This window comes from Jaculus jaculus, chromosome 12 (genome assembly GCF_020740685.1).
Source record: "Jaculus jaculus isolate mJacJac1 chromosome 12, mJacJac1.mat.Y.cur, whole genome shotgun sequence".
NCBI lineage: Eukaryota > Metazoa > Chordata > Mammalia > Rodentia > Dipodidae > Jaculus > Jaculus jaculus.
The window spans coordinates 19143607-19170266 of NC_059113.1; the positions used below are offsets into that span (position 1 = coordinate 19143607).

Here is a 26660-nt window from a genome sequence, read left to right on the forward strand (position 1 = left end):
TCTAACTTGAAATGACAGAAGGCAAATGGAGGGCATCCATGTGCCAAGGAATTGAATGTACAGTCTTTTCAAAAACTCCCTACTAGGTTGGGGGCTACCACTGTGAGAGACAGTCTCTGTTTCTGGTGTCCCAGATTTTTGTTTTCCATATGGAATGTGTGATTTTCTCTGGCTGCTTCCCAAGATGTTTTCTTTATGTTTGATTTTCGGTAGTTTAACTATCATATGCTTGATTTTTATCCTAAAAGATGTTGCTATTTTTGTTCTTGTAAGCAGCTAATTTTGTTGGACACAAAGGGAAAGTTCTGGCTCTTGAATGGCTTCCCCATTGTTAAGAGTTCTTTTGTATTTAGCTAGTTTGCTTACCCAGGATGCCTGGGCCAGGAGTAGGTTACAGACCTGCTGTTTAGACAGAGCACATTTTCCTTTCTGGAATTTATACTCTTTTCGGGGGCAGTGGTTGCCCTAAGCTGTTCTCTCTCTTTCAAGCTGAATGACCATAGCTTTTGTCTGAGTCCTAGCTGTCCCCGTACCGGTTCTAGCTGAATGTAAGGATGAGAGCAGTAGCAGTTTCCCTTCCTCCCTTCCCTCCATTATTTACCTGCCTGCAGGAAATGTCTCTCCTGGAATTTTATCTAGAGTCAGTCATTTGCAGGGAGCAGTCTAGTGGGTGCTCACCTAATCTTCCTAGAAGCAGAAGCCTCCAGATAATCCTCCCCACCCCCTTTATTTTATTTATTTTTATTTTATTTTATTTTTTAGGCAGAGTCTCACTGTAGCACAGGCTGACTTGGAGCTCACTCTGTAGCCCAAGCTGGCCTTGAACTCATGCTGATCCTCCTACCTCAGCCTCCTCAAGGCTGGGATTATAGGCAGGAGGCACTATGTTGGGCTCAGATAATCCCTTTTTGACACATGGTCCCACCAAACTAAAAAAAAAAAAAAAAAAACTATTTGAGAAATAGAAAGAGGAGAGAAATAATGTCTGCCACTACAAACAAACCCCAGATCCATGTGCTACTTTGTATGGGTACTGGGAGATTGAACCCAGGTCATTAGGCTTTGCAAGCAGGTACCTTAACAGTTGAGCCATTTGTCAAGGCCCCCACCAAAATTTTTGGTCTGAGTTATTCATTTATTTATTCCAATGTATTTACCCATCTTAGTCTTCTTAGGAGTATGGTGAATCCTAAGTAGTGTGGCCTTTTCAGAATACTGTGGGACATGAGACTCTCAGGATCTGTCCTGGGACGCTTCAGGCTTGGGCTGTCATGGAAGTCACCTCTTCTAGTTCTAAAAGTGCAGCTGAGCTCACTCAGCATTGTTCGTCTTCACACTACATACACTCTCATTTCTAGGACAGTTTGTTTTTGGTTTTTTGAGGTAGGGTCTCACTCTGGCTCGGGCTGACCTGGAATTCACTATGTAGTCTCACAGTGACCTCGAACTCTCTGAGAGCCTCCTACCTCTGGCTCCCAAGTGCTGGGATTAAAGGCTCATGCCACCACGCCTGGCTCTTTTTTTTTTTTTGTAATGTGCATGTACACCATGAGTACATGTGTGTATGTGTGTGTGTACCTGCATATATATGCATTTGTGTGGAGGCCAGCAATTGACATTGGGTGTCTTTCTCAATTACTTTCCACTTTATTCTCTGAGACAGAATAAACCTGTTTAAACTTAGAGCTCACTGACTCAGCTAGACTAGCGCCAAGGACTCTCCCCTCTCTACCTCCTCAGCCATCAACACCCAGCATTTTACGTGAATACTGGGGATTTGATCTCAGGACCTCATTCTTTTTTTTTTTTTAATGAGGTAGGGTCTTGCTTTCTAGCCTAGGCTGACCTGGAGTTCACTGTGTAGTCTCAAGGTGGCCTCGAACTCACAAGATCCACCTACCTCTGCCTCCTGAATGCTGGGATTAAAGGTGTGCTCTACCATGCCTGGCTTCAGGTCCTCATTCTTGCAAGGCAAGCCTTTTACCCACTGAGGCATCTCCCCAGCTCCAGGACAGTTTTTCGAAAGTCAGTTCTGGAGGCTGCAGTTTTCATTGTTCTCTCCATGAAGGTACAGCTGACTTCCAGCGTCCTTGGCAAGGGTTCTGGAGGATATGTCATCTGATCAGAAGCACGAGTGACACACAGGAGGAGAACATGGGTGGTGGCAGGTGCGGGAAGCAGCGCCAGCGCACCTGGGACAAGACCTGTGGCGGGAGAGTCTGAAAGGAGGCAGGAGGGACTTGTCAAGACCACATGTGCAAGGCCACACAGGCTGCCCGAAGGCATCCAGGCGCGACCCTGGTCTGTTAGTGTGCTTTTGGAGGATGCTGAGCAGGTGTGAGTCACCTGATCTGTGTGAGAATATGTGGAAGAAGATGGAGGAATACAGGACTCGCAGAAACCCAGGGAAGGGTGGTGGCTGGCAGAACCCACGGCAGTGTCCGTGGAGGTATTGAGTTGAGAGACAAGTGCATCGCATGTCCTTAGGAGACTCGAAGGCCTCTGATGTGGAAAGGCTAGAAGGCACCACATTTTCCCAAAAGGAGAAATAATTGTTTTCCGTGGCTTTCCCCCCTTCTCCCAGCTCTTGGTAATGGACTTGAACGAAGGGTCTTCCTCTGTTTTGGGAACTTGGATGCCACACCAACTGTTTTCATATTGTTTCCCATATCATCTGTTAGGGCTGAGGAGAGGGGTGTGGGCAGGAAGGTGCCTCTGTGGGGCCCTCTTAGCACTGTCCACCTCCCAGCTGTCAGGCTGTGAAAGGATTTGGTAAGACATCCTGAGGAGAGGCCATTATAAAGGTTTACTCTTCACAAGCCTCACCAGTGTTACTTCTGTCTGCATGCACTCTTCAAAATACCCCTTGTGCCGGGCGTGGTGGCACACACCTTCAATCCCAGTACTCAGGAGGCAGAAGTAGGAGAATTGCCGAAAGTTCGAGGCCACTCTGAAACTACATAGTGAATTCCAGGTCAATCTGGGCTACAGTGAGACCCTACCTCGGAAAACCAAAAAAAAAAAAAAAAAAGAATCTCTTCTACAAACCAGGTGGTGATTGCTTTCTAGATGAGTCGGGCAGGAAAAATCTTACCCAGCCTCTGTAGGTCTGAGATTAAACAAAGGGCGAAATCAGTGTATCTGAGTGGTTTGGTTTCTCTTTGGCCATCTTATTTTTAAGGCTTGCTCTTCCTATTTGAAAATGAGCCGTATGACTGCACAGGAAAAGCTACAGAGCTATCAGAAACCACAAGTTAATAGCAAGAATTGTAGCTGTGCAAAGCAATTGCTGATGTGCCATGCTGCATAAGTGATTTCCTAATTGCAGCAAGTAAGGTAATGTCAACCTCTTTTTGTTTATATGTGCTTATTTATCACTAATGCAAAGCAAGAACTGGAGATTTTACTGACTCAGGTCATTAACACCTCAATTAGAACTAGGTTTTCAGATTTTGGGCCATAGTTGGCATATTTTTTCTTTTCTGCCAAGCCTAAATTTCTTTTTCTTCCTCTTCTCTCCCCTTCTCTCCTCTCCCCACCTTTCTCCTTTCCTTCCCTTTTCTTTTCTTTGGAGGAAGGGTCTTTAACTCAGGCTGGCTTGGAATTCACTTACTCACTCTGTAGCCCCAGACTGGTTTTGAACTCATAGTTATCCTCCTACCTCAGCCTCCCAGTGAAGGCATGTACCACCACACCCAACCCCAAGCCTCAATTTCTGGAAAGACACAAACTTGTTTATAAGTAAATAATACATGTGACACACAAAATGAAAACATAAAATACAGAAGTGAAATGTCTAACAAGGTAGGAAAGGTTGTGCTAATCATGGTGCAATGACTGTTAATAATTTTTAAGATATTTTATTTTATTTGAGAAAGAAAAAAAAATGAGCATGCTAGGGCCTTTGGCCACTGCAGATGAACTCAGACACCTGCGCCACCTTGTGCATCTGGCTTACATGAGTTCTTTGGCTTTGCAGGCAAGCGCCTTAACCGTAAGCCATCTCTCCAGACTGATTTAATAATTATTATTGGGAACTTGAATGTATGTATATACTGTAATTTTTTCAGGTTTCCATCATGTTACTCTCTTCTGTCCTCTGTCCCCCACCCCATTATACTGAGGACCCTCCTCTTTCAAGGTAGTTCTTTCTCTGTTTTGTTATCTCTTTTATTCTGTTTATTTATTTATTTATTTATTTTTAATTATTTATTTATTTGAGAGTGACAGACAGAGAGAGAAAGAGGCAGAGAGAGAGAGAGAGAAAGGGAGCCTCAGGGCCTCCAGCCTCTGCAAACGAACTCCAGACGCGTGCGCCCCCTTGTGCATCTGGCTAACGTGGGACCTGGGGAACCAAGCCTCGAACCGGGGTCCTTAGGCTTCACAGGCAAGCGCTTAACCGCTAAGCCATCTGTCCAGCCCTTATTTATTTTTTTTGAGGTAGGGTTTATCTGTAGCCCAGGACGACCTGGAATTCACTGTGTAGTTTCAGGGTGGCCTTATCCTCACAGATCCTCCTACCTCCACCTTCTTACTCCTTAGTGCTAGGATTAAAGGTGTGCGCCACCACACCAGGTTTGTTTTATTATCTCCTTTGTCCTATATGTCAAAATGTTGAGTTGGCTGGGCGTGGTGGCGCACGCCTTTAATCCCAGCACTTGGGAGGCAGAGGTAGGAGGATCGCTGTGAGTTCAAGGCCACCCTGAGACTCCATAGTGAATTCCAGGTCAGCCTGGGCTAGAGTGAGACCCTACCTCGAAAAACCAAAAAAAAAAAAAGTTGAGTTGGGGGGGTGCGGGGCTGGAGAGATGGCGCAGTGGTGAAAGGTGCTTGCTTGCAGTCTGACAGCTCAGGTTCAGTTCCTCAGTACCCCCACACAGCTAGATGCACGGAGTGGTGCATGCATCTGCAGTTTGTTTGCAGTGATAGGAGGCCCTTGTGCGTACACTCACTCTCTCTTTCAATATAAAATAAACAAATAAAATATTTTTTTAAATGTTGGTGGTCTCAGAACAGTGTAGGGTTTGTGGGGGTGTTGGTAATCACTGTGGGGTCATGAATGCACTAGCCCTTTTGTGACGAGAGGACAGTGCTCCACAGACCTTCCCACTCTTACGTTCTTCCTTACATCTATCCTGCAGTGACCTTTTATTTTATTGATTTATTTTTGATTTTTCAAGGTAGGGTAGTAGTCTAGCCCAGGCTTACCTGGAATTCACTATGTAGTCTCAGGGTGGCCTTGAACTCATGGCGATCCTCCTACCTCTGCCTCCTGAGTGCTGGGATTAAAGGTGTGTGGCACCATACCTGACTTTTTTATTATTTAAAAAATTTTTTTTGTTTTTATTTTTATTTATTAATTTGAGAGCGACAGACAGAGAGAGAAAGAGACACAGAGAGATAATGGGTGTGCCAGGGCCTCCAGCCACTGCAAATGCCCCCTTGTGCATCTGGCTAGTGTGGGTCCTGGGGAATCCAGCCTCGAACCGGGGTCCTTAGGCCTCACAGGCAAGTGCTTAACTGCTAAGCCATCTCTCCAGCCCCAATTTTTTTTTTTTTTTTTTTGATAGTGTTATGAAGCAGAGACCTGCTTGCAGTGTGGGGCTGGAATTTGCTGTGTTTCCCCAGGGTGGTCTTGAACTCTTGCTCCTCCTGTCTTGGACTCCTGAGTACTAGAGTACAAGCCAGTTTGCTAGCAGTTTCCGAGCATTTCCTTAGTGCTGCGTGCATGCTGTCATTGAGGTGGAACCTCTCATCTGTGCTGTTTACCTTCAGGAGCTCAGGGTCATCACTTCCCTCTTGCAAGTTAAAACACCTCTCTCATAAGCTAAAGCATGTGCTTGTGCTTTTGGACTGCATTTAGCCTCATATGAATGGTTATGAATGAAAACCCATTCACTGTTACTTCCTTATTCCTTTTCCTTCCTTCTTTATTGCCTACTTTTGACCTTTACCACTGGTGTTTACTCAGTAAATGAGTCCCTTGAAATATCAAGAAGCCATCATGCCTCATTTCCTCCTCCGCTCACCACAAGCTCTATTCCCTGCAGGTCCTCACGTGCTAGGTACATGTCATGTGTGCTCTTTTCAGGCCTCCTGAGTGCTGTTGTGGTCTGCTTCTTAAATTAGAGGGAGGACTGAAGTTAGCTGCCTTTGGCTTTTTGTCTTCGGTGGCTCGAAATGAGGTTCCTTTGCAGTGGATTCTCTACAGAAGTGAATTTTACCTGCCACATTGTTAGAGGCTGGAGATTGCTAGGCTTGGCTAAGCCAAGTGTAATCTCAGAGAGGAAAAGAACATTTCAGGTGTATTCAAGATCTCTGAATTTAGTAGGCAGCAGGGCTCGAGGCCGGGACTGTAGTCTTGTTCCACTGTGGTGAGAAGAACGGTGTGGTGAAAGTCCAGGCTTTGATCAGTGCTGGCAAACAGGACCAGCTCACTGGAGCAAAGGTGGGAAACTAGGAGAGTGAACGTGAGTGAGCATTTGCTTCCAACTTGACGGTGTGGGTTGATGGAATTTTTTTTTTTTTCTTTCAAAAACAAGGTTAGAAGCTAGGAGTGGTGTTACATACCTGTAATCTTAGTACTTGGGACATGAAGGCAGGATGTGTTGCAAGTTCAAGGCCAGCCTAAGCAATATAGCCAGAAAAAGAAATGAGAAGACTAACTAGTGCGAGGTTTCTTGATTCCTTTCTTTTCATAATTTAGTATTGTTAAATATATTGAATATTTAAATAAATTTGACAAGTCTTTATTCTATATTCTGAAAAAAGCAGAGCTAAACTGTGTCCTATTTAGGTTATTCATCTGTTCATTTATGTGTTATAAGACACACTTGTTAGACACCATGTTCCATTTGTCCCAGTAATTAAAGCAGTGACTTGAAAGTTAGTTTTCATATTTACAAGTTACCTAAATATAATCATAATGTCTGTAATAGCAATGCACTGGAGCAGTAAGGAAGGAATAGCCAGTGTTTCAGGGGTGAGGAGATGGGACACTGTTTTACTTTGTTTTTTAAACTTTATTGACAACTTCCACACACATACACAATATACCATGATGGTTAATTTAAAACAAAACATCAGCACACATGAGAATCTTTCCTTCTAGCTGACTTGCCTCTTCCATATTTGATCTGCTTTTCTCAAGTTTTTCGAGGCCAGTGCTGATCTGTTTGCATTTAAAAATGTTTCTTTTTGTCCTTATTTTGGTGCCAAAACCAGTAATGTTTACTTTGCTGAGCTTTTTGTCTAGCTGTTAAGTGCTATAGTGATTTGTTGTTGTTGTTTACTCTGTAGTCTCAGTCTTGCCTCGAGCTCACAGCATTCCTATTATTTCAGCCTCCTGAGTACTGGGATTAAAGGCATGTGCCACCATGCCCAGCTGCACTGTAGTTTTGTTTTTATAAAAAATTACTTGTTGTTTATTTGCAAAGAGAGAGAATGAGAGAGAATAAATGAATATGAATGGGTGTGCCAGGGCCTCCAGCCACTGCAACCAAACTCCAGATGCACATATGCCACTCTGTGCATCTGGCTTTATGTGGGCACCGGGAACTCAAACTCAGGCTTTTAGGCTTGCAAACAAGGACCCTTAACTACTGAGCCATCTCTCCAGCCCTAAATACGGTAGTTTTGAAGCAAGGCCATTTTGCTTTTGAAATAGAATCTCCTGTAGCCTGGCCTCTCCTGGAGCTGTCTGTATAGCCAAATGGCCTTCTGTTTCACCTCCCAAGGGTTGGGATTCCAGGTGTGTGTCAGGCCCCCTTTACCCTGCTGCCATTCCTCCTGCTTCTTAATATCCCAGCGATGGACTCAAGTAAATTTATCCAAAAACCTGGTTGTGAAATCCAGGTCAAATCACATTTGTAGTTAGGCCACCAGTTTCGTGGCCCACCAGGCTCAGCTCCTGTAAAGAACAGGGAGGCGGTCTTATGTGTCTTCCCCTGTAAACCGCACAGATCATTTTGCACTTAAGTTTTTGTTTCTTCTTTCCTGATTCAGAGTTTGGCTGTGTTTGGCCGATAACTGACTTCAGTTTCTGCAGATTTGATCCCATGGTGGTTTAGCAGAGGTTACTCAGGTCACTGTAGTGAGTGGAGCGGTTGCAATTCCGGTGCTTCTCATGGGCTCTCTTTGCCCCAGTGCCTGGAATGCTGTGGCGAGGCGCGTTCTGACTCAGTGGTTTGGGGCTGTGTTTCTAACAGTCCCAGGTGAAGTCCTTGCTACTGGGCTTTGGAGTGCTCAGGCGCTATGAATGTGTAGATAATCCTGCTGGAGATTAACCCACAAAGCTTTTAATCTACAAGTGAATGTGGAAGAATTGAATTTTTCATTGTGAATATTTGCTGAGGCCAAGGAGCAGCTTTGTTTAGCTGACCTGGCAGAATTACAGTTCTGTGAGTAGATAAGTGTGTGTTAGGAAAGTAAACCATCTAGAGATTTGAGTGGGCAGCTACCCGGGTCCATTTGCCCAAGGTGGCCACACGGCTTGACATGACAGTGTCTTTGGAATTGGAATGCTTCTCACGGCTAGCTGGGCTTTTACCATCACTAAGCTTCCATTTGGCTTCTGCCACTTCTGGCCATCTTCCTACTCCCTGGCAGACAGAGCCCAGAGGCTGCTGAATAAGGCCTTGGTGGCTTTGCCCTCCTGCTTCTCCCCACCCCCTGCCCTCATACAGGCACCCCAACCCAGGGCTTTACACATTCTAGGCAAGTCCTCCACTACTGAGCAGTATCCCCAGTCACATCTCTCTCTCTCTTTGTCTTTGTTTCTCTTCTCTTTGTAACCCACCTTGAGAATCTCTGCTCATCAGTTGACCATTTTCCCCTGACCGAGGCCTTGGCTTCTCGGTTGTATCCCACGGGGTCTGCACTTGGGAAAACCAGTGGTTTCATATTGGCAGATATGCTGTGGGGCAAGGTGCATGTCCAGTCTGTTGCTTGGCTCTGATAGGGGGAGCTGTAGTAATATATCTACTGCAGATTCTTCTTTGTCTGAATCTGGACTGGAGCTTCTGTGGAGTTGAGGCAAATTCTGAAAATAACTTTAGTTTTTTGAGGCAGGGTCTCACTCTAGCCCCGGCTAACCTGGATCTCATTCTGTAGTCCAAGACTGGCCTTGAACTCACAGTGATCCTCCTACCTGTGCCCTCCAAATGCTGGGATTAAAGGTGTGAGCTACTGTGTCTGGCTTGAAAATACTTTTTTTTTTGTAAAGCAGTATTCCATTCCAAGTGATTAGTTAGTTCATGTAGTTTTGTAATTAGCAACATTTTTTTCTTGATGGCACAGCAATTAATAATTCATTTCCATGGCAGCTTTGGTTTGAAGAAACTGGAGAGTTAATATCAGTTTGGTGGACAAAGGATTGGATTTGGAGGGAGAGGTGGCAGTGAGACCTCTGGCTCATAGCTGGCCACTGTGTGGACTGGTCATCTCTGGCTTCAACTGATCCGTGTATTTATTATCCATGTATTGAGTGATACTCAGACCACATATCTACAGAGTCCTTGCAGCTCTGAATTAGTTGCATTCTAAGTGTGCTGTAGTGAATTGATTGTGTGACTTAGGGTGTTGCTGCTGTTTTAGTGTGAGGTAGGGATGGGGAGATGGCTCAGTCCGTGAAGTGCCCGCCTTCAGGCATGAGGACCCAAGTTCCATCCCCAGAATCCACATTGTACAAGTTACCACAAAAGAGGATAACTGATGGGAACATGGCCATGTCACAACATGTTCATACATTCAAAAGTTTCCAGTAATTGTTTTTTTAAAGTCTGGTGTGGTGAGAGTGTGTAGTCGCAATGCTGAGGAGGCCTGGGACTTGCTGGCCAGTCAGTCTAGCTACTTGGACAACCGACACCCAAGGTTGTTCCCTTGCATTCACTTGCTTGCACACAGGTGAGCACCCACATGTGCACGCACGTGTACACACACACATACACACCAGCAAAGAATACAGAGGTGATTTGTTTTGCCAGGTGGGACTGAAAGCAGGGTATATTACAGTAGGCATCTGAGCTGGGTTTCCAGAGGAAGACTCATTTTGGTAGAAGGCTGGAAGGAAAAATATTTTAAGCTGGGATGCCTTCGAGCCATGGTAGACATCTGGAACAGCAGGGACCCAGTGATGCCTCGTGCCGGGTGAGGCTGTCCTCAGCACGAGTCACAGGGTCTGGATGAAAGGTAGATGACCCTCCTGGCTTTCTGAAAGGGTGATTTCCCCTGAGAGTCTTGTCTTCTGAGAATAAAATGATCTTGCCTCACTACTTGTATTAATAGCTAAAGATAGTGTCCACGTAAATGAGCCATTAGCGTGCCTGCTGTGGCTGTCATTGTGACTGATGAGGTGAACTGGTAAACTGTGCTCATCTGAGATAAATACAATTTTTAGTTAAATGTTTTCTCCTGTTGCTTGAGGCACTAACCTTTGTTTTGGGAAGAGAATACTGCACTTCAGATAAATTCTTTGAGTTGGGATCACTTGAGGACATAGTTCTTTGCATTGGGCAGAGACACCTTGAAAAAGCAGGTTTGTATAAACATGGCTAGGTTTTAAATTTTTTTTCTTCCTAAGGTTTATATCAAAAGGCCTTAAGTGGGGGTTCAGAAATAACATAGATTTGAGATTTCTGAGTTTAGTTTTAAAAGTTATGAGCAAGTTGGGCAGATTCTGGAGCTGGGGCTGGAATCTTAGTTCTGCCCTGCCCCCTTGTGTTCTCCTGGGAAAGTTCCTTTTTTTTTCACTCTCCTAAACTGTGCTTATCATATATGTAAAATAACACTCAGCTAACTTGAAAAAAGGTTAAAATGTGAAATTCCTGTGCTTTTCTTGACTTACAAGGCAGTCTCTCTTCTTGAGAGGCTTACAAGTGGTAGATACCAGATCCAGTTATTCAGTAAACAGCCTCGTTCTTTGACCTACCAGGAGTTTGGGAATTGGCTTCTTTAATGTGCCATTGACTTCTTGTTTTCCCGTCGTCCTTATAGGTGGTCCGTACTGAGAAGAACAGTTTGAACAATCGATTCTTGCCCTGGAATGAGATTGAGACAGAGGCCGTCCTGTCCATCGACGACGATGCTCACCTCCGCCACGATGAGATCATGTTTGGGTTTCGGTGAGGAACTGATTTTCAGTCGAGGGGCTTCAGTGTGCGAGTGGCAGGGAGCAGTGCAAGCCCGCATTGGGCAGCCAAATAAGTTTTTGAGGTTTTTTTGGCTGATAGTAATGGAGAAATTCCATAAGGTCATAAGGGCTCAAATGTAGGAGGAGGCATGTCCGGGCTCCTAGGTGGTGCTGACAGCCTCCACTTCCTGTCCTCTGCTCTCACACAGGCTCTGCCCCTGGGGCCAGGGAGATAGGGTGCCTTAACTGGGCTTAGAGGGGTGGTAAGGGCAGTTCTGTAAAGGAAATGAGGGGTTCGTGTTGTTGGAGGAATGGGAACTAACTTCCAGACAGGTAGAAGGAACACCTACCTGTCTGTGTTTTAGAGCAATGGGACAGTGCCACAATACTGGCCCCCAAAGATTTAGGGTAAGACAGGGTGGGAAGCAGGTCCAATGGGACAGAGGGGGGAGGTAGTGCAGGAGGAGGTGGTCTCCATGCTTGTTGCACTTTACTGGGTGCTGGGGACTAGCTGAGCACGTGGGTCTCTCTCACCAATCCCCCTTGAGCTGGTTAGTTCCCTTTTCACTGTGACAAAATATTTGACAGAAACTTCTTCGGGGAAGAATTAGCTATTTGGCTTACGGTTTTTAAGGGTTTAGTCAAGAGTTGCTTGGCTCCATGTGCTTGGACACAGTACTCTGGTGGCGGGAGTGTGTGGCAGAGGAGAGTCTCACGTTACAGGAGGGCAGGTATGACTCTCAAGGGCATGCCCCTAGTGACCTACTTCTCACCTCATAGATGTCACCACCTCCCAACAATGCTGTCATGCTATGAATTCATCAGTCTGTGAATTGATGTGGTCAGACCCCTCACAGATCCAGCCCAGATGTGTGCTTCACTATGCTAGGGTCTTCGTAATCCAGTCACCTTAACAAACAAGATGAGGCGTCACAAAGCTAGAACTAGATGAAAGCTGGAGTTGTCTCCATGTCCTCGATAAGTTGAAGTTCAGAGAACAAGGCCGCCATGGCAGACAGAGCTGGGATTCAGATGGAAGCTTGTCTGGCTCAGAAGTCTCACCCATCCGCTGTGCTGTGCAGCTCTCTCGAGCCTCAGGCTGGAGTTTCTGTGAGCAGTTAGGCAGCCTGGTGAGGCCACGTTGTAGGCAAGGGGGTGGAGTGAGTGGGCCATAACCAATTTATGGGTCCAGGTTAGGTTGTTACATGTTCACAGTGAGGTAATTAAATTCTCAGAGGGTGAGTTTTTACAACCTCTGATAAACTATTTTGCATTTACAGTGACACCTAAGCGTGTGATCATTTATCTTGAAATTAGTTTTTGGTGATGTGTATTGGGCATAATTCATATACCATACCATTCACTTAAGTATAGATCCAATGGGCTTCAGTGTAATCACCACCAACCATTTTGAAAAACTTCATCACTAAGAGAAGCCCTGTGTCCATTAGCAGTCACTCTCCATTTTCTTCCAACCTTTCTAGAACCTAGGCAACCACTTAAGTTTGTGTCTGTGCAGATGTACCTTCCAGACATTAACGACACATGAAGCTGTACAATGGGGCCTTTTGTGACGGCTTCTTTTGCTCTGCCTAACCTCAAGGCTCGTGTGTCCTGTCACGTACCAGCATTTCATTTCCTTTTGCATGGATATACCATATTTTATTTCTACAGTCTTTCACTGATGGACATTTAGGTCATTTCTACTTCCTGGCTATATTGCTATGTCCAGTCATATGTGGGTTTTAATTTTTCTTTTTGTTTATTTTATATTTATTTATTTGAGAGCGACAAAGAGGCAGATAGAGAGAGAAAAAATGGTTGCAACAGGGCCTCCATCCACTGCAAATGAACTCCAGATGCGTGTGTCCCCTTGTGCATCTGGCTAACATGGGTCCTGGGGAATCGAGCCTCAAACCGGGGTCCTTAGGCTTCACAGGCAAGTGCTTAACCGCTAAGCTATTTCTCCAGCCCATAACTATATGTTTTAAGGACCTATCTGACTGTTTTCAAAAGTGGCTGTACCATTTCACATTTCACACTAGCCATGTGTGAGCATTCCAGTTTACCCACATCCCTGTCAACACTAGTATTTTCTATTTTTAATTTGTAGCCCTCCTAACTTAAATGGATATGGAGTTGGTGCAGCTCATAGTTTTGATCAGTATTTCTCTGATAAGTAAGATGTTGCATATCTTTTCACGTGTGTATAGGTTAGTAGGCCGTTTTTTGTTTTGGTTTTTTGAGATAGGGTCTCTAGTCCAGGCTGACCTGGAAATCACTGTGTAGTCTCAGGGTGGCTTCGAACTCACAGTGATCCACCTACCTTTGCCTCCCAAGTCCTGGGATTAAAGGCGTGCGCCATGCCTGGCAGTAGACCCATTTTTCAGAACTGTTTATTTGCACATGTGTGTATGAATGGATATGCCAGGGCCTCTAGCTACTGCAAACCAACACCAGACGCCAAGCTGGGCATGGTGGCTCACGCCTTTAATCCCAGCACTCAGGAGGCCTAGGTAGGAGTATAGCTATGAGTTTGAGGCCACCCTGAGACTATATAGTGGATTCCAGGTCAGCCTGGGCTAGAATGAGAACTCGAAAAAGCAAAACCAAACACCCAGCAACAACACACCAGCAGACATTTGTGCCACTATTTGCATTTAACTTGTATAGGTAGCTTGGGAATTGAACCCATGCCATCAGGTTTTGCAGGCAAATTCCTTCAACCACTGAGCCATCTTCCCAGCCCCCTAGTAGACCATTTAAAAAAAATTCTCTTTGGAGGGCCGGAGAGATGGCTTAGCAGTTAAGGTGCTTGTCTGCAAAGCCAGAGGACCCAGGTTTGATTACCCAGGACCCACGTTAGCCAGATGCTCAAGGTGGCGCATGCATCTGGAGTTCATTTGCAGTGGCTAGAGGCCTGGCGCACACATTCTCTCTCTCTCTTCCTCTTTCTCTCTCTCTGAAATAAATAAAAATAAAATATTTAAAAGTATCTTTTGAGCATGGTGGCACACACCTTTAATCACAGCACTCAGGAGGCAGAGGTAGGAGGATAGTTGTGAGTTTGAGGCTACCCTGAGACTACATAGTGAATTCCAGGTCAACCTGGGCTAGAGTGAGACCCTACCTTGAAAAACCAAAAAAAAAAAAAAAAAAGAATTTAAAAAATAAGTAAAAACATCTTCTTTTAAAAATATTCTTTGGAGACATGTTTATTCAGATATTTTGCTCATTTTTGTTTGGATTATTTGTCTTTTTTATGTATTTTTTTGAGGTAGGGTCTCACCCTAGCTCAGGCTGGCCTGGAATTCACTATGTAGTCTCAGGGTGGCCTCAAACTCATGGTGATCTTCCTACCTCTGCCTCCCAAGTGCTGGGATTAAAGGTGTGCGCCACCACACCCAGCTCAAATTATTTGTCTTTTTATTATTGTGTTGTAAGAGTTCATTATTTTAGATATATATTAGAGAAAAGAGCTGCAAATAATTTCTCCCATTTAAGGGGTTGTCGTTTTTAATATTCTATTTTTATTTATTTATTTGAGAGAGAGATATGCAGAAATAGGTAGAGAGAGGTGCGCCAAGTCCTCCAGCCACTGCAAATGAACTCCAGATGTGTGTGCCCACTTGTGCATCTGGCTTATGGGAATCAAACCTGGGTCCTTTGGCTTTGCAGGCAAGCGCCTTAACCACTGAGCAATCTCTCCAGCCTTGTCTTTTTACCTTCTCGATAATATCTCTTCAAGGATAAGGTTTTTTAAAAAAAATTTGATGAAGTCTAGTTTATCTATGTTTTTTTTCTTTGTGATTTTAGTGTCATGTTTAAGAAACTGCACAGTACATAATGATTGTATTTTTAAAAAGTATTAGTCCACAATACATTGGTAAATACTAGTTGTTCATTGCAGGCAGTTAACTGTGAGAAGCACAGGCAGGGATTTCCTTGGAGGTCCTGTTTGACTTCAGGTCTGGTCCAGGGTAGAGAGCCTCTCTCCGCTTCCCTCTCTCTGTTCACTTGAGTGCCTCCTGGAGCTGCCAGCTTGGGCTTCCTTTGCCTCGGGTTTCTGAGGACAGAGGATAGCAGCAGTTTTATTTCTGGTGAAGAACCCATGGCTACCGTGCTGACAAATCAGAGCATCTGTTCTCTCCCTCCTCTCATCTTCTTTGGCCTCCTTGCAGAATATTAGTGAAGTAATCTGGTGCTAGCTGTGATTTGAGAAAAGAAGGAAGTCCGGATAAGCTGGGGTGTGCTCCTTTGTACATCTAATACAGAGCTGGTGCGCTCTACCTGTTTTTATGAAAGAAACATCTCCAGAAGTGAGTGGACTTTGCCACTGCAGGTGGTGGTGACGGTGGAGAAGAGGAGTGTCCTTTTGATGGGACGCTTTGGAGCCTGCTGCAGGACGGGGAGCTGTGAAGGGAACCGTGAGGAAGGACCATGAATTGTTGGCCAGACTGCCATTCACTTGTAGTTCCTAGGAATGATTTGCATAAAGATTGCTGCCTTGATGAGGTTGAGCTTTATTAAGATGAGGGTTCTGCGCCCCCTTTTGACCTTTCCCATGCCAATTCTCACCAGATACCAGTTGGTGAGAAAATATGGGAAACCTTTTAACATTTACTCAGGATTCTAGACTTGGCCTCTTGAAAGGAACTGTTAGGTTAGCTCTACATCATAACCTTTCCTACCCAGACACCTCATTTTTGTGAATATCCTTTGATCTTTAAACCTTCTCATAATTCTCCCCAATTTACTTATTTCATCTGAGAATGAAATAGACCTAGGTTCACAAAAAGGATAAATGTAAGAATTCGCCCATATGGCAGAAGTGTACATCTTGGCAAACTTTATGTAGCCAAGAAAGGCAGATGTGCAAGAGAATATAAGGCGTGTCTACACAGAAAGCAGTGTAGTAAGAGATCATGTTACCATCACTGAAATTTAAAGAAGAATATGAGCTTAGGGCTTGTGGAGATACTGAATGGGTAAAGTGCTTGCAACAAGCACAAGGACCTGAGTTTGGATCCCAGAACCTATGTAAAATGCCAGACGAGGTAGCTAGCACATGCCTTTGATCCCAGTTCTGGGGAGGTGGAGACAGGTGGGTCCCTGAGGCTCACTGGCCAGCCAGCCTCAGTGAGAGCCCCGTCTTGAAGAAGGCAGACAGCCGCTGAAGAAAACTCCTGCCTTAACGTTTGGCTTTCTCGTGCTGGGACGAAAGGCGTGTGCCACCACGCCCTGCCCAAGCTAGTTTTGATTTGCAGTTCTCCAATGGCTAAGGATGTTGCCTACTTTTTCATGTGCTTATTGCTGTTGTACTGTCTCATTTGATATGACTTTGCATTTCTTTTGCTGGCTTACTGGCTGTATGATTTGCTCTTTCGTCTTCAGTTTTTTAGGTTCTTTATGTGTTGTAGACGTTAATCCTGCCGGATGCACATCTGGCAGTGATGTCCTGCTGCTCTGCTCTTGAGGTTGTCTGTTCTCTCTGCCTGTTGTGCAGCATTTATAACTTTCAGAAGCGCAAGTTCAGAAGGATAGCTGTTATGTGATTCAGTGCTCATGAGGCAACTTGCGAAGTCAGTCATAGAGACAGAATGCTGGGGACCTATTTTCTAAGGGGATGGAGTTTCAGCTGTGAGGATGAAAAAGGTTCTGGACCTAGATGGTGGTGAACTATATGTCTTTAAAAAAGGTAAAACGGTATTTTGTCACAATCAAAAAAAGTTACCTAAGAAAAGAAGACAACATATAAGACTATGTTTTATGATAGAAGCTGTGGTTTGTCATCTATTGGATTGGAGTAGTGGCTGTCACCAGAAGAGGAACTGTTTTTGAAATGAGACCTTCTGTGTTGGGGGGGGGAGGTGGTGGTTGATGTCCCCTGAAGTGGCAAGGAAGTTCGCAGGCAGCTTGAGGCCCTTCCAGCAGCCTGCTGACTTCTGTGGAGCTAAAGTGTTTCTAATCGAAGGAAGCGGAGGGCCGTTTCATTTGTGCATTTGGAAGTGATAGAAAAATTTCTCTCGAGACACTGAATTCTCTGTCTTGTGTTTAGTGAGACCGCTCATCTGTGCGCTTCTCATGGTGGAGGTCCCTCCTGGGCCCTGCTCAGCTTGTGTTAGGACCAGAGCCCGCCTTGCACACCGCCGTCTCCTGTGCTCTCTGGGCGAGTATGCGGTGCATAGAAAGTCCATGGCCCTCCTACCAGCTAACACAGCATAGTCGTAAAAACGGACGTTTTGAAGTTTTGGTAAAGACATAGAAAGTGATGCCCTTTTCCTGCTTCCAAGCAGATAGTTATACACACTGTATTCTGAAGTCCCATTCTTACATTACTTCAGTGTGTTCTTTCCATCAGGGCTGGAAAGATGCTGTCTGCCAGAAATTTGTGGAATGATTAGCAGGGCACTACTAACAACACATTTTTTAAAAAAAATCAAATTTGGTTTGTGATTGATTTAGAAAAATGAAGAGGAAAAAATGAAAGCTTATGATCCAGAGCCTGCCACACCCGAGCATTCATTTTAAGCACTTATGTTTTCAAGGGTGTGGAGAGAGGCGCGGGATCGCATTGTGGGCTTCCCTGGCAGGTACCATGCCTGGGACATCCCTCATCAGTCCTGGCTCTACAACTCCAACTACTCCTGTGAGCTGTCCATGGTGCTGACAGGTGCTGCCTTCTTTCACAAGGTAAGGAAAAGCTACGGACTGCGGTGGCCCACACGCAGTCAGGGTTGGATCTGTGCATGGGAATTAGATGTGGCTCTCCTCCTGTTTCTCATGTGGCCCTTCTGTGCTCAAGAGGAGTTAGTCTTTCTTTCTGAGAAATGGAGTGAGGTGCTTAGAACAGCTAGGTGTCGTGGCCCACCTGTAATCCCAGCGCTCTAAACGCCGAGACAAAGGATGCTAAGTTCAGGACCAGCCTAGGTTACATAGCAAGACCCTGTCTCATAAACGAACAAAGCTAGCAGAAAACATGCCTAGAATACTGGGGTGGGAAGCATGAGGATGGGCTGGATGTGTGCGCATACGTGCACACACTGTTCTTGCAAACTGAAGGGAAGGCGTTGCATTTTACATTTTAGAGTATGTTCCAATTCCATTAATCACTTAAAAGATTTTGGGCTGGGGTATAGGAGAGCACCTGCCTGACATGTAGGAGGCCATGGCCTTTATCTCAACATGGTCACTGCGAGTGAGAGGACCAAAGTTCAGACCTGAAGCACCCAGGCAAATGTTGGGTGGGTGTTGGGGCCCACCTGTGATTGCAGTGTGGGAGAGGCAGGGATAGGGGATCCCTGGGGGATACTTGCTAGACGAGCTGAATTGGTGAGGTCTGCGTTCAAATCAAAGATGTTGCTCAGTAAAGGACATAAGTGTTAACCTCTGCCCTCCATGCATGCTCACATGCCCACACAAACATATGCATCTCCCCCCAAACTGCAATTTATCTTTTTTTTTTAATTTTTTTATTTATTTATTTGAGAGCGACAGACACAGAGAGAAAGACAAATAGAGGGAGAGAGAGAGAATGGGCGCGCCAGGGCTTCCAGCCTCTGCAAACGAACTCCAGACGCGTGCGCCCCCTTGTGCATCTGGCTAACGTGGGACCTGGGGAACTGAGCCTTGAACCGGGGTCCTTAGGCTTCACAGGCAAGCGCTTAACCGCTAAGCCATCTCTCCAGCCCTGCAATTTATCTTTTAAGTTCACCACTTCTAAAGTGGTGTTCTATAAGTGAGTCAGCAAATTCCTGTGGTGCAAAAATGTTTCTGTCATTCATTATTGCCTCACATAGATTGTACTACTTCAAGAAATGAAATACGGGAGTTGGTTTAACTGCGTACCTCACCTGTGTGTCTTTGGAGTATTGCATCATATTGTGGGTAACATCTGCCCTGTTGTGTAGTATTTACCAGCTCTTCTGGCACATTCTTCTCATGGCTTTTCAGGTTATCACTATGAATTATTGATCATGGAGTTAGGAAGAAACATGCAGTATGTGTGCTATTGTGTAGGTCTTCACCACAGACGGCAGACAGCTAATCCCAGGAGAGCAGGAAAGTATTAGCTTAGTGAAGTAATTTATTGAATCAAATTTTTGTTTGGTTTGGTTTTTTGAGGTTGGGTCTTGCTCTATCTAGTTCAGGCTGACCTGGAATTCACTATGTAGTCTCAGGGTGGCCTCAAACTCTCGGTGATCCTCCTTCCAAGTGCTGGGATTAAAGTCATGTGCCACCACACCCAGCCTGAATCAGTTTTTTTTTTTTTTTTTTTTTTTGGTCTTATTTTTATTTGAGAGAGACAGACACAGAGAGAAAGAGGGAGAGAGAGAGAGAGAGAGAGAGAGGGAGGGAGGGAGGGAGGGAGGGAGGGAGGGAGGGAGGGAGGGAGGGAGGGAGGGAGGGAGGGAGGGAATGGGTGCATCAGGACCTCTAGCCACTGCAAACAAACTCCAGACACATGTGCCCCCTTGTACATCTGGCTAACGTGGGTCCTGGGGAATTGAGCCTCAAACCAGGGTCCTTAGGCTTCACAAACAAGCGCTTAACCGCTAAGCCATCTCTCCAGCCCCTGAATCAATTTTTAAAATATGTTTTATTTTTATTTATTTATTTGAGAGGGAGTGGGAGAGAGCGGTGGGGGAGGAGGGAGGGCGGGAGAATGGATGCACCAGGGCTTCCAGCCACTGCAAACGAACCCTAGATGCATGTGCCACCTTGGGCATCTGGCTTACTTAGGTCCTGGGGAATCAACCCTGGGTCCTTTGTCTTTGTTGGCAAGTGCCTTAACTTCTAAGCTATCCCTCCAGCCCATGGATCAATTTTTAATGTTTAAAATGTTTTAGTTCTGAGACAAAAATCTTGCAGTACGACCCTAGGCTGCTCTGTAATCCTGTTCTGCCTGCTTCTTCCTCTAGAGTGCTGAGATTGTAAGTGTGTGCCCCTGCATCCCGTTGTTGTTAGTTAATTAAAGTTTGTTTATTTTAGTGCTGCCGAGGATTGAAATCTAGGACTTTATAAATGCAACACACTCGACTTCTGAGCTATATCCCCAGCTCTGTAATTACATTCTTACATTTAATTTTTTTTTGTTCATTATTTATTTATTTATTTGAGAGCAACAGACATAGAAAGACAGATAGAGGGAGAGAGAGAGAATGGGCGCGCCAGGGCCTCCAGCCACTGCAAACGAACTCCAGATGCATGTGCCCCCTTGTGCATCTGGCTAACGTGGGATCTGGGGAACCGAGCCTCGAACTGGGGTCCTTAGGCTTCATAGGCAAGCGCTTAACCGCTAAGCCATGAAGTTCCGGGAAACTTAGCAATCAGCATTTGTTATCAAATGGGAACCTGCTTTAGCACTCTACTTTGTGGGTATTGTGGCACTTTATTTTTCTGTTTTTGTTATGAAATGGGGGTCTGTGTTGCTTGGGCTGGCCTGGAACTTGTGATCCACGTTCCTCCCACGCCTGTCACTGAGATTACCAGGGCATGTGATGTTTTAAGATTTTGAATTTTTTGGAGTAAAGGTGAGATTCAGTTGTGTTTTAACATAGACCCTCTGGCGTGCTGAGCATGTAGGGGAGGAACACGATGGCAGAAGAGTCCATGGGAGACTGAATGAGTCCAGGCAAGGGCAAGGGACCGTGTGGCTGAGGCACGGGGTAGTCAGGGCAGTGGTGAAAGGTGCTCACATTCAAGGCATTAGTGAGGCACTGAGGGCTGGGGTGCCACATACTGAAGTCTGTGAAGATAACCAGGCTATTTTCCTCACTCAGCTTTTTATTGCCACATCAGAAATGAATATTGTTCAGCTGAACCAGCATCTGACTCAGTTTGATAAACATTGCTAAGACCGCAGGGAGACTCTGTGAAGGGTGATGGCCATTGGAGTGGGAAAATTCTTCATTGAAAGAGGTCTGCATTGCCTGGACCCGACTTCCCGAGTACCAGTAGTGCCTCCCAGCTGTTGTGCCCACTGGTTTCCAAGCAGCTCCAAGAGCATGCATAGCTTTTGCTGAAAGCCATTGTATGTGGCCACTAACAGCATGTGGTTCTTTTTCTTTCTTTGACAGTATTATGCCTACCTATATTCTTACGTGATGCCCCAGGCCATCCGAGATATGGTGGATGAGTACATCAACTGTGAGGACATCGCTATGAACTTTCTTGTCTCCCACATCACACGGAAACCCCCCATCAAGGTACGGTCCTGCCACCTCTGGAATGGTGTGCCCGTGTAAACTCAATTCCCTTGTTTTGCTATTCGGAGGTCTATTACTGTGCCACACCTTAGAGCTGCATCTGTTAAGTGGGCAAGGCCACCTCACCCTGTAGGATTGATAGAGGATTGTACATCATGGAGTCTGTCATCGCAGCTCTGTGGGTAGAGGCAGAGGGTTGGGACTTGGTGGGACAGCACTCCCTTGACCCATCGGTCACAGGAAGTGTTTTCAGTTGTGGAGCTCACTGCAGTTCCCAACAGGAGGTATGGCAGCTGATACTGTCACTAATAATCATGTCACAGGTATTTTGTATCACTTTGTTTTTGTTGCAAAATATCCAAGTAAATTGTCAGCTTACAGTTTCTAGAGGGAAGTTTTGTTATGCTGAGAAAGGTATGGGTAGGAGGCTGGGAAGATGGCTGAGAGGTTTAAGGAGCTTGCTTGCAAAACCTGCTGGCCCAGGTTTAATTTCCAATATGCCCAAATAAGCCAGACACAAAAAATGTAAGTGCCAAAAAAAATCTTAAAAAGAAGGACATGGCAGGCTAGAGCAGGAAGCCTGTGTCACATATTCCCAGAGTCAGGAAGCAGAGGCCCCTCCCACATCTCCAGGCCCTGCCATTGACCCACTTCCTCCAACAAGACCCCGCCTCCTAAAGGTTCCATAACCTTCCCGAACAGAACCACCTGCTGGGGACCAAGTGTTCAACCAGCTCTGGGGGAGTTTCCATTCACACCCCTTGCTGTTTTCCAGAGGGGCTGCACCAATTAGCACTTCCACCAACAGTGACTCCAGGCTCCTTCCTCTTCCTCCGTATCCCCTCCAGAAGTTACTTTTTTGGTAACAGCCATTCTAACTAGGGTGAGAGGGAATCTCAAAGCAGTTTTCATTTGCATTTTCCTGTTGGCTAAGGCTGTCAAACACTTTTGAAAATATTCATTGGTCATTTATAGTTTTTCCCTTTTGAGAAATCTCTGGTCAGTTCCTTAGTCCATCTTTTTGTTGTTTTTAAGCAGAGTCTCACTGTAGCCCAGGCTGATCTAGAACTCATTCTGTGTAGCCCAGGATTGCCCTAAAGTCGTGACAATCCTCCTACCTCAGCCCCTGGAATACTGGGATTAAAGGTGTGTGCCACCAGTTCTGGCTTTGCTTTTTTAAAGGTTAAAAAATACTTATTTTTATTTACTTGAGATGAGAATGGATGTACCAGGGCCTCCAGCCGCTGCAAACGAACTTCAGATGCATGTGCCACCTTGTGCATCTGGCTTATGTGGGTCCTAGGCAATTGAGCCTGAGTCCTTTGGCTTTGCAGGCGAGTGCCTCTCCCCCCCCCCCCCCCCCCGCCCCAGGATTTCTAGTGCCTGAATTTGCACAGGGAGGTGTGGCTTTTCTACTCCCTTGCCAGACTCACTGTGATTTGAGACTGGGTTAAGCTGTGTCAGCATCTTCAGGCTTTGTGGGGCACACGAGTAGCAAAAATCCTCAGTTCACACCTGTGTGAGACATTCTCAGAGATGCCTTTCCATTCTGCACTTCGAGCTGAGCATGAACAGCTGACCTTGGTTCTCCATCCCTCTGTGGGCCTCCTCGTCCTGTGCAGCTGGTTTGTCAGGCTTCCAGCCCCTCCCGCCCCCCCACCCCCCGCCACTCTTAGAGGGGATGTGAGTGGTTTGTCCGCTGTGTGGTGTGTAGTGCCACCGTTACAGCAGCCTTCAGGCTTCCTAAACGTGTGGCATTTCTTAATTAGAATTCGGTTGTAACCACTTTCTTAAGTTTTAAAATACAATTATCTTTGTAATGGATGTATAGTATTTTATAATTACTTCAGTAGTTTCTATTTTGGGTGGTTAACAATATTTTGCTATTAGTCATTGATGAAATGAACAACTTGGTACCAACATCTTGCCAAACAACCCAGGTAAAATGAAGTAGAATTGCTGAGACAAATATAGGTGACTTGGAAGAAGCCCCTTATCTTAGGCACGAAGGTGAGGGAGGAGTGCTGGGCCACGCTTACGCAGTCTTGGTTCAGTGCTTCGCCATGGACGTGGCGTCAGACGTCAAGCTGCAAGGTTTGTCAGTACCGAGATTCTCACCAGGAACGCTCTCTTCCCCATCTCCAGGTGACATCGCGGTGGACTTTCCGATGCCCAGGGTGCCCTCAGGCTCTGTCACACGATGACTCCCACTTCCATGAGCGGCACAAGTGTATCAACTTTTTTGTCAAGGTGTACGGCTACATGCCCCTCCTGTACACGCAGTTCAGGGTGGACTCTGTGCTCTTCAAGACCCGCCTGCCCCATGATAAGACCAAGTGCTTCAAGTTCATTTAGGGCTTTTGCAGGTTTGGGGAGAGGATGGGTAGAGTGAGGGGGAAGGCTCCCAAGATTCCCAAGCATTGAAGGACCTTGGGGACATCTGGGTGGGTGGCTCCGACCCTCTGCTGGGAGAGGCAGCTGGAAGAGTGGAAAGAGAATAGCTGCCTTTGTCTTGAAGTCGGCCACACTGGGCCTGGAACCCTGGTCAGGAGACTCAGGGCTTCGCAGGACACTGACTGATAGCGCACACTGAGGAGCGTGCGGCTCGGGAGAGTCACTCACTAGTTCCTAAGCCCAGGATGGCTGGTTTGTGGTTGTTAAATTCTGTAACAACTGTTACTATTATTTAAAGAGAAAGTTTCAGATCTGCCATTGCAGGTATATTTATATGTGTGCATATATATACATACATATATATGCACAATCTCACATACGTACATATATACATATATATGTATATATATATATATATATATATTTGGCGTGGGGCGTGTTGAAAGTTTTTACCAATCTCTCCAAGGGAGGGAAGGATCCAATCTGTTCCTAATGCTTTGTATCTGGTGGAGAGGGGTCCTGGCTTTGCTGTACCTGTGTGCCATCTGTCACTCCCATCCTCCAGGGGTAGTGGGCGTAGAAACAAGAGGATGGACTTGGCCGTGGTTTGAGGGCTTGGGCAAGGCCAGATCTCCTGGTGTATCCTGCCCTGTTCTGTTGCCAGTCAGCAGTTTAAACAAAATCTCTCCTACTGAGCGCTGTGCCACGGGGAGCCCCTGAGTGGCTTTCTGCTGGCGCCAGTGGACTTGCAGTACTGGTAACTAGGCTTGTCCCAGGCCTTACCCGGGCTTTCCACTCTCTCCTGTGTTTGAGAGAGAAAAAGGATGCAAGCAATGAGGCAGGACTGAGGCCTGCCCTGCCACTTCCCTGGTGATGCCTGTGCCAGGCCCTGGGCAGCAAGCTCTCCTGGAGGTCTCTCTTTCGGAGGAGACAACAGGACGAGGCAAGCAGCGCTGACGGCGCGCAGACTGACGAGCTCGCGGCGGCGTAGAGCCAGCGTGCGTCCTGTGAGGACCCCACCCGGCTGGCCGGGGACTAATAGCAAGGCGCCTGCCTTGGGATGAATACCTTGGTGAAATTCACCTCCCCCACCTCTGTCTGGACCTCCATGCCACTCCCGGTGGTCTTTGGGCCCCTAATGCTAGGTTGGCTGCAGGTGCCCGACGTGAGTGTGCTGGCACCCTATATGCTGAGAGTCCAGCCTGGGACTTTGCCCGGCTCTCAGACCCACCTTACCACCCTTCTCTACCACTCGCATTTCTGTTTCCTGGGCTGGACGTGAATTAAGCTCACGGTGGTCACGGTGGCGGAAGGGGAGCTGAGGATGGTGTTTGTCAGGGATCGAGCCCGTGAGCTGTTTCCTCGAGCCCTCGAGCCACTTTCATGAAGTGGTGCTGCGCGGGTTCCCTGCAGCTGCCCTGCACTCAGGTCTGTCCTGGTCACGCACATGCCTTAAGCCAGCTTGTCTTCCCCAGACCGTGATGTCCTGAGCTTCTGCTTCGTGGGGTTTGTTCTCTCTGCCTAGGCCACTTGGGTTCTCTTAAGGGTCACTACTGTAGCTCCCCTGCACTGGAGGGCTGGGCGGCTGAAGGGCACTCCTCACCCGCCAGCAGGACCAGCTTCTCTGCAGAGCTGCCCACTGCCATCTGTGGCTGCTGCTGCGAGTGTTAGATTTGGTTCTTGCCACCCAGAACAGGGGTCCTGATTCCTTTTATCCCAACTTTCCGACTGTCCTCTCCTTGACCTCCGATGGTTCTTCTGTAGTGGTAGCCTTCTTCCCTCAGGGGAGCCAAAGAGTGTGGTGTTTTGCGGTATATACGTGGCTGCTATTTTATCTTTTTTTTCCCCCCCTTCAGTGCTGTGGATGGAACCCAGGGCCAGGGCCTGCTAGACAGGTGCACTACTGAGCCGCATCCCTAGCACTGTCTTGTTTCTTTTAATATGAGGAAGTGTACATTGACCCAGTGATGAGAAAGTCGCAGTCTGATGGCTGGGACCCCCCGCTGGTGGGGTGAGATCTGTGGTTCCAGTTTTGGCCACTCATGAGTACTATTGAAATGTGTTGGAGGGACACTGTGATGTCAGAGTGTCCTCGGGTCTGAGGGGACACTAACTGAAGGACCCCCAACAGCAGGCCAGGAAGACAGTGACTTTCTAAAGGACTCCTCAGTAACAAGAGGCCCTTTGGGTTAGGGGAGTTGTGCTGCTTCCGGGAGAACTGGCCCTGCTGCGAGGCAGGCTGGGAGCCCAGGGTTTGATGCTGCTCCCCACAGGACACAACCGGTGGGGCCTCCCAACATAGAGCCACCCATGTCATCCCCTTGTCCGGCCTCAGCTTCCAGTGCCCAGAAGGCTTTGTTCCCCAATTGGTAGGTGTTCCCTTTGAGGGCACGACAACCCCCCAGGGTGTTCCTCGGTGAGGATACAGCTGGAAGAAGGGGCTGCTTGGAGGCTCTGACACCACACCCTATCTGTCTTCTGCCCCTGCCCCTTTCCAGCCATGAGCACAATGGTCTTATGTTGGATTTTGTAAAAAACAAAAAAATAATAATAAATAAAAAAATAAATGGAGACTTTTAACTGAAGCCGCTTGGAGGTCTTTTGTGAACCCTCTCCATGGGCACAGAAGACTCACCTGAGATCAGCTGCCTACCCGATTTCAATGGCTGTCACTGCAGGTCCAGCTGGAAGTGTCCCAAGGTCAGTCCGAGGGTGGCATGCAGGTCCCGGAGCGGCTGGGACCTGACGGGAGGGTATGGTTGCTACGTGCACTGATCCCGACGTCTCCGCGGGTGTCCGTTTCTGGAGTCTGACCAGAGACGCACAGGTGTCTTTAGTTTCTGCAGAGTAGTTGCACGGCCTAAAGCCCGTGTGCTTCAGCCGTCCCTTGCCCTCTTGCCCCAGCCCCTGGCACCACTGCCCTTTCACTC

The 26660-nt window shown here is 46.6% G+C and overlaps 1 protein-coding gene across 4 annotated transcripts in view; it reads left to right on the forward strand.

The window, feature by feature from the left end:
- Positions 1 to 26310, forward strand: part of Extl3 (exostosin like glycosyltransferase 3) — a 126694-nt gene extending 100384 nt beyond the window's left edge. For 3 of the 4 annotated variants that reach the window (XM_045130893.1, XM_045130894.1, XM_004671402.3), the window contains 4 exons: positions 10993 to 11120; positions 17677 to 17821; positions 21208 to 21336; positions 23482 to 26310. In XM_045130893.1, coding sequence (XP_044986828.1) covers positions 10993 to 11120; positions 17677 to 17821; positions 21208 to 21336; positions 23482 to 23691 — 612 coding nt within the window. In that variant the 3' untranslated portion in view covers positions 23692 to 26310. The remainder of the gene's footprint in view (positions 1 to 10992; positions 11121 to 17676; positions 17822 to 21207; positions 21337 to 23481) is intronic. The other variant, XM_045130895.1, reaches the window with a different exon arrangement.
- Positions 26311 to 26660: the final 350 nt, after the last annotated feature.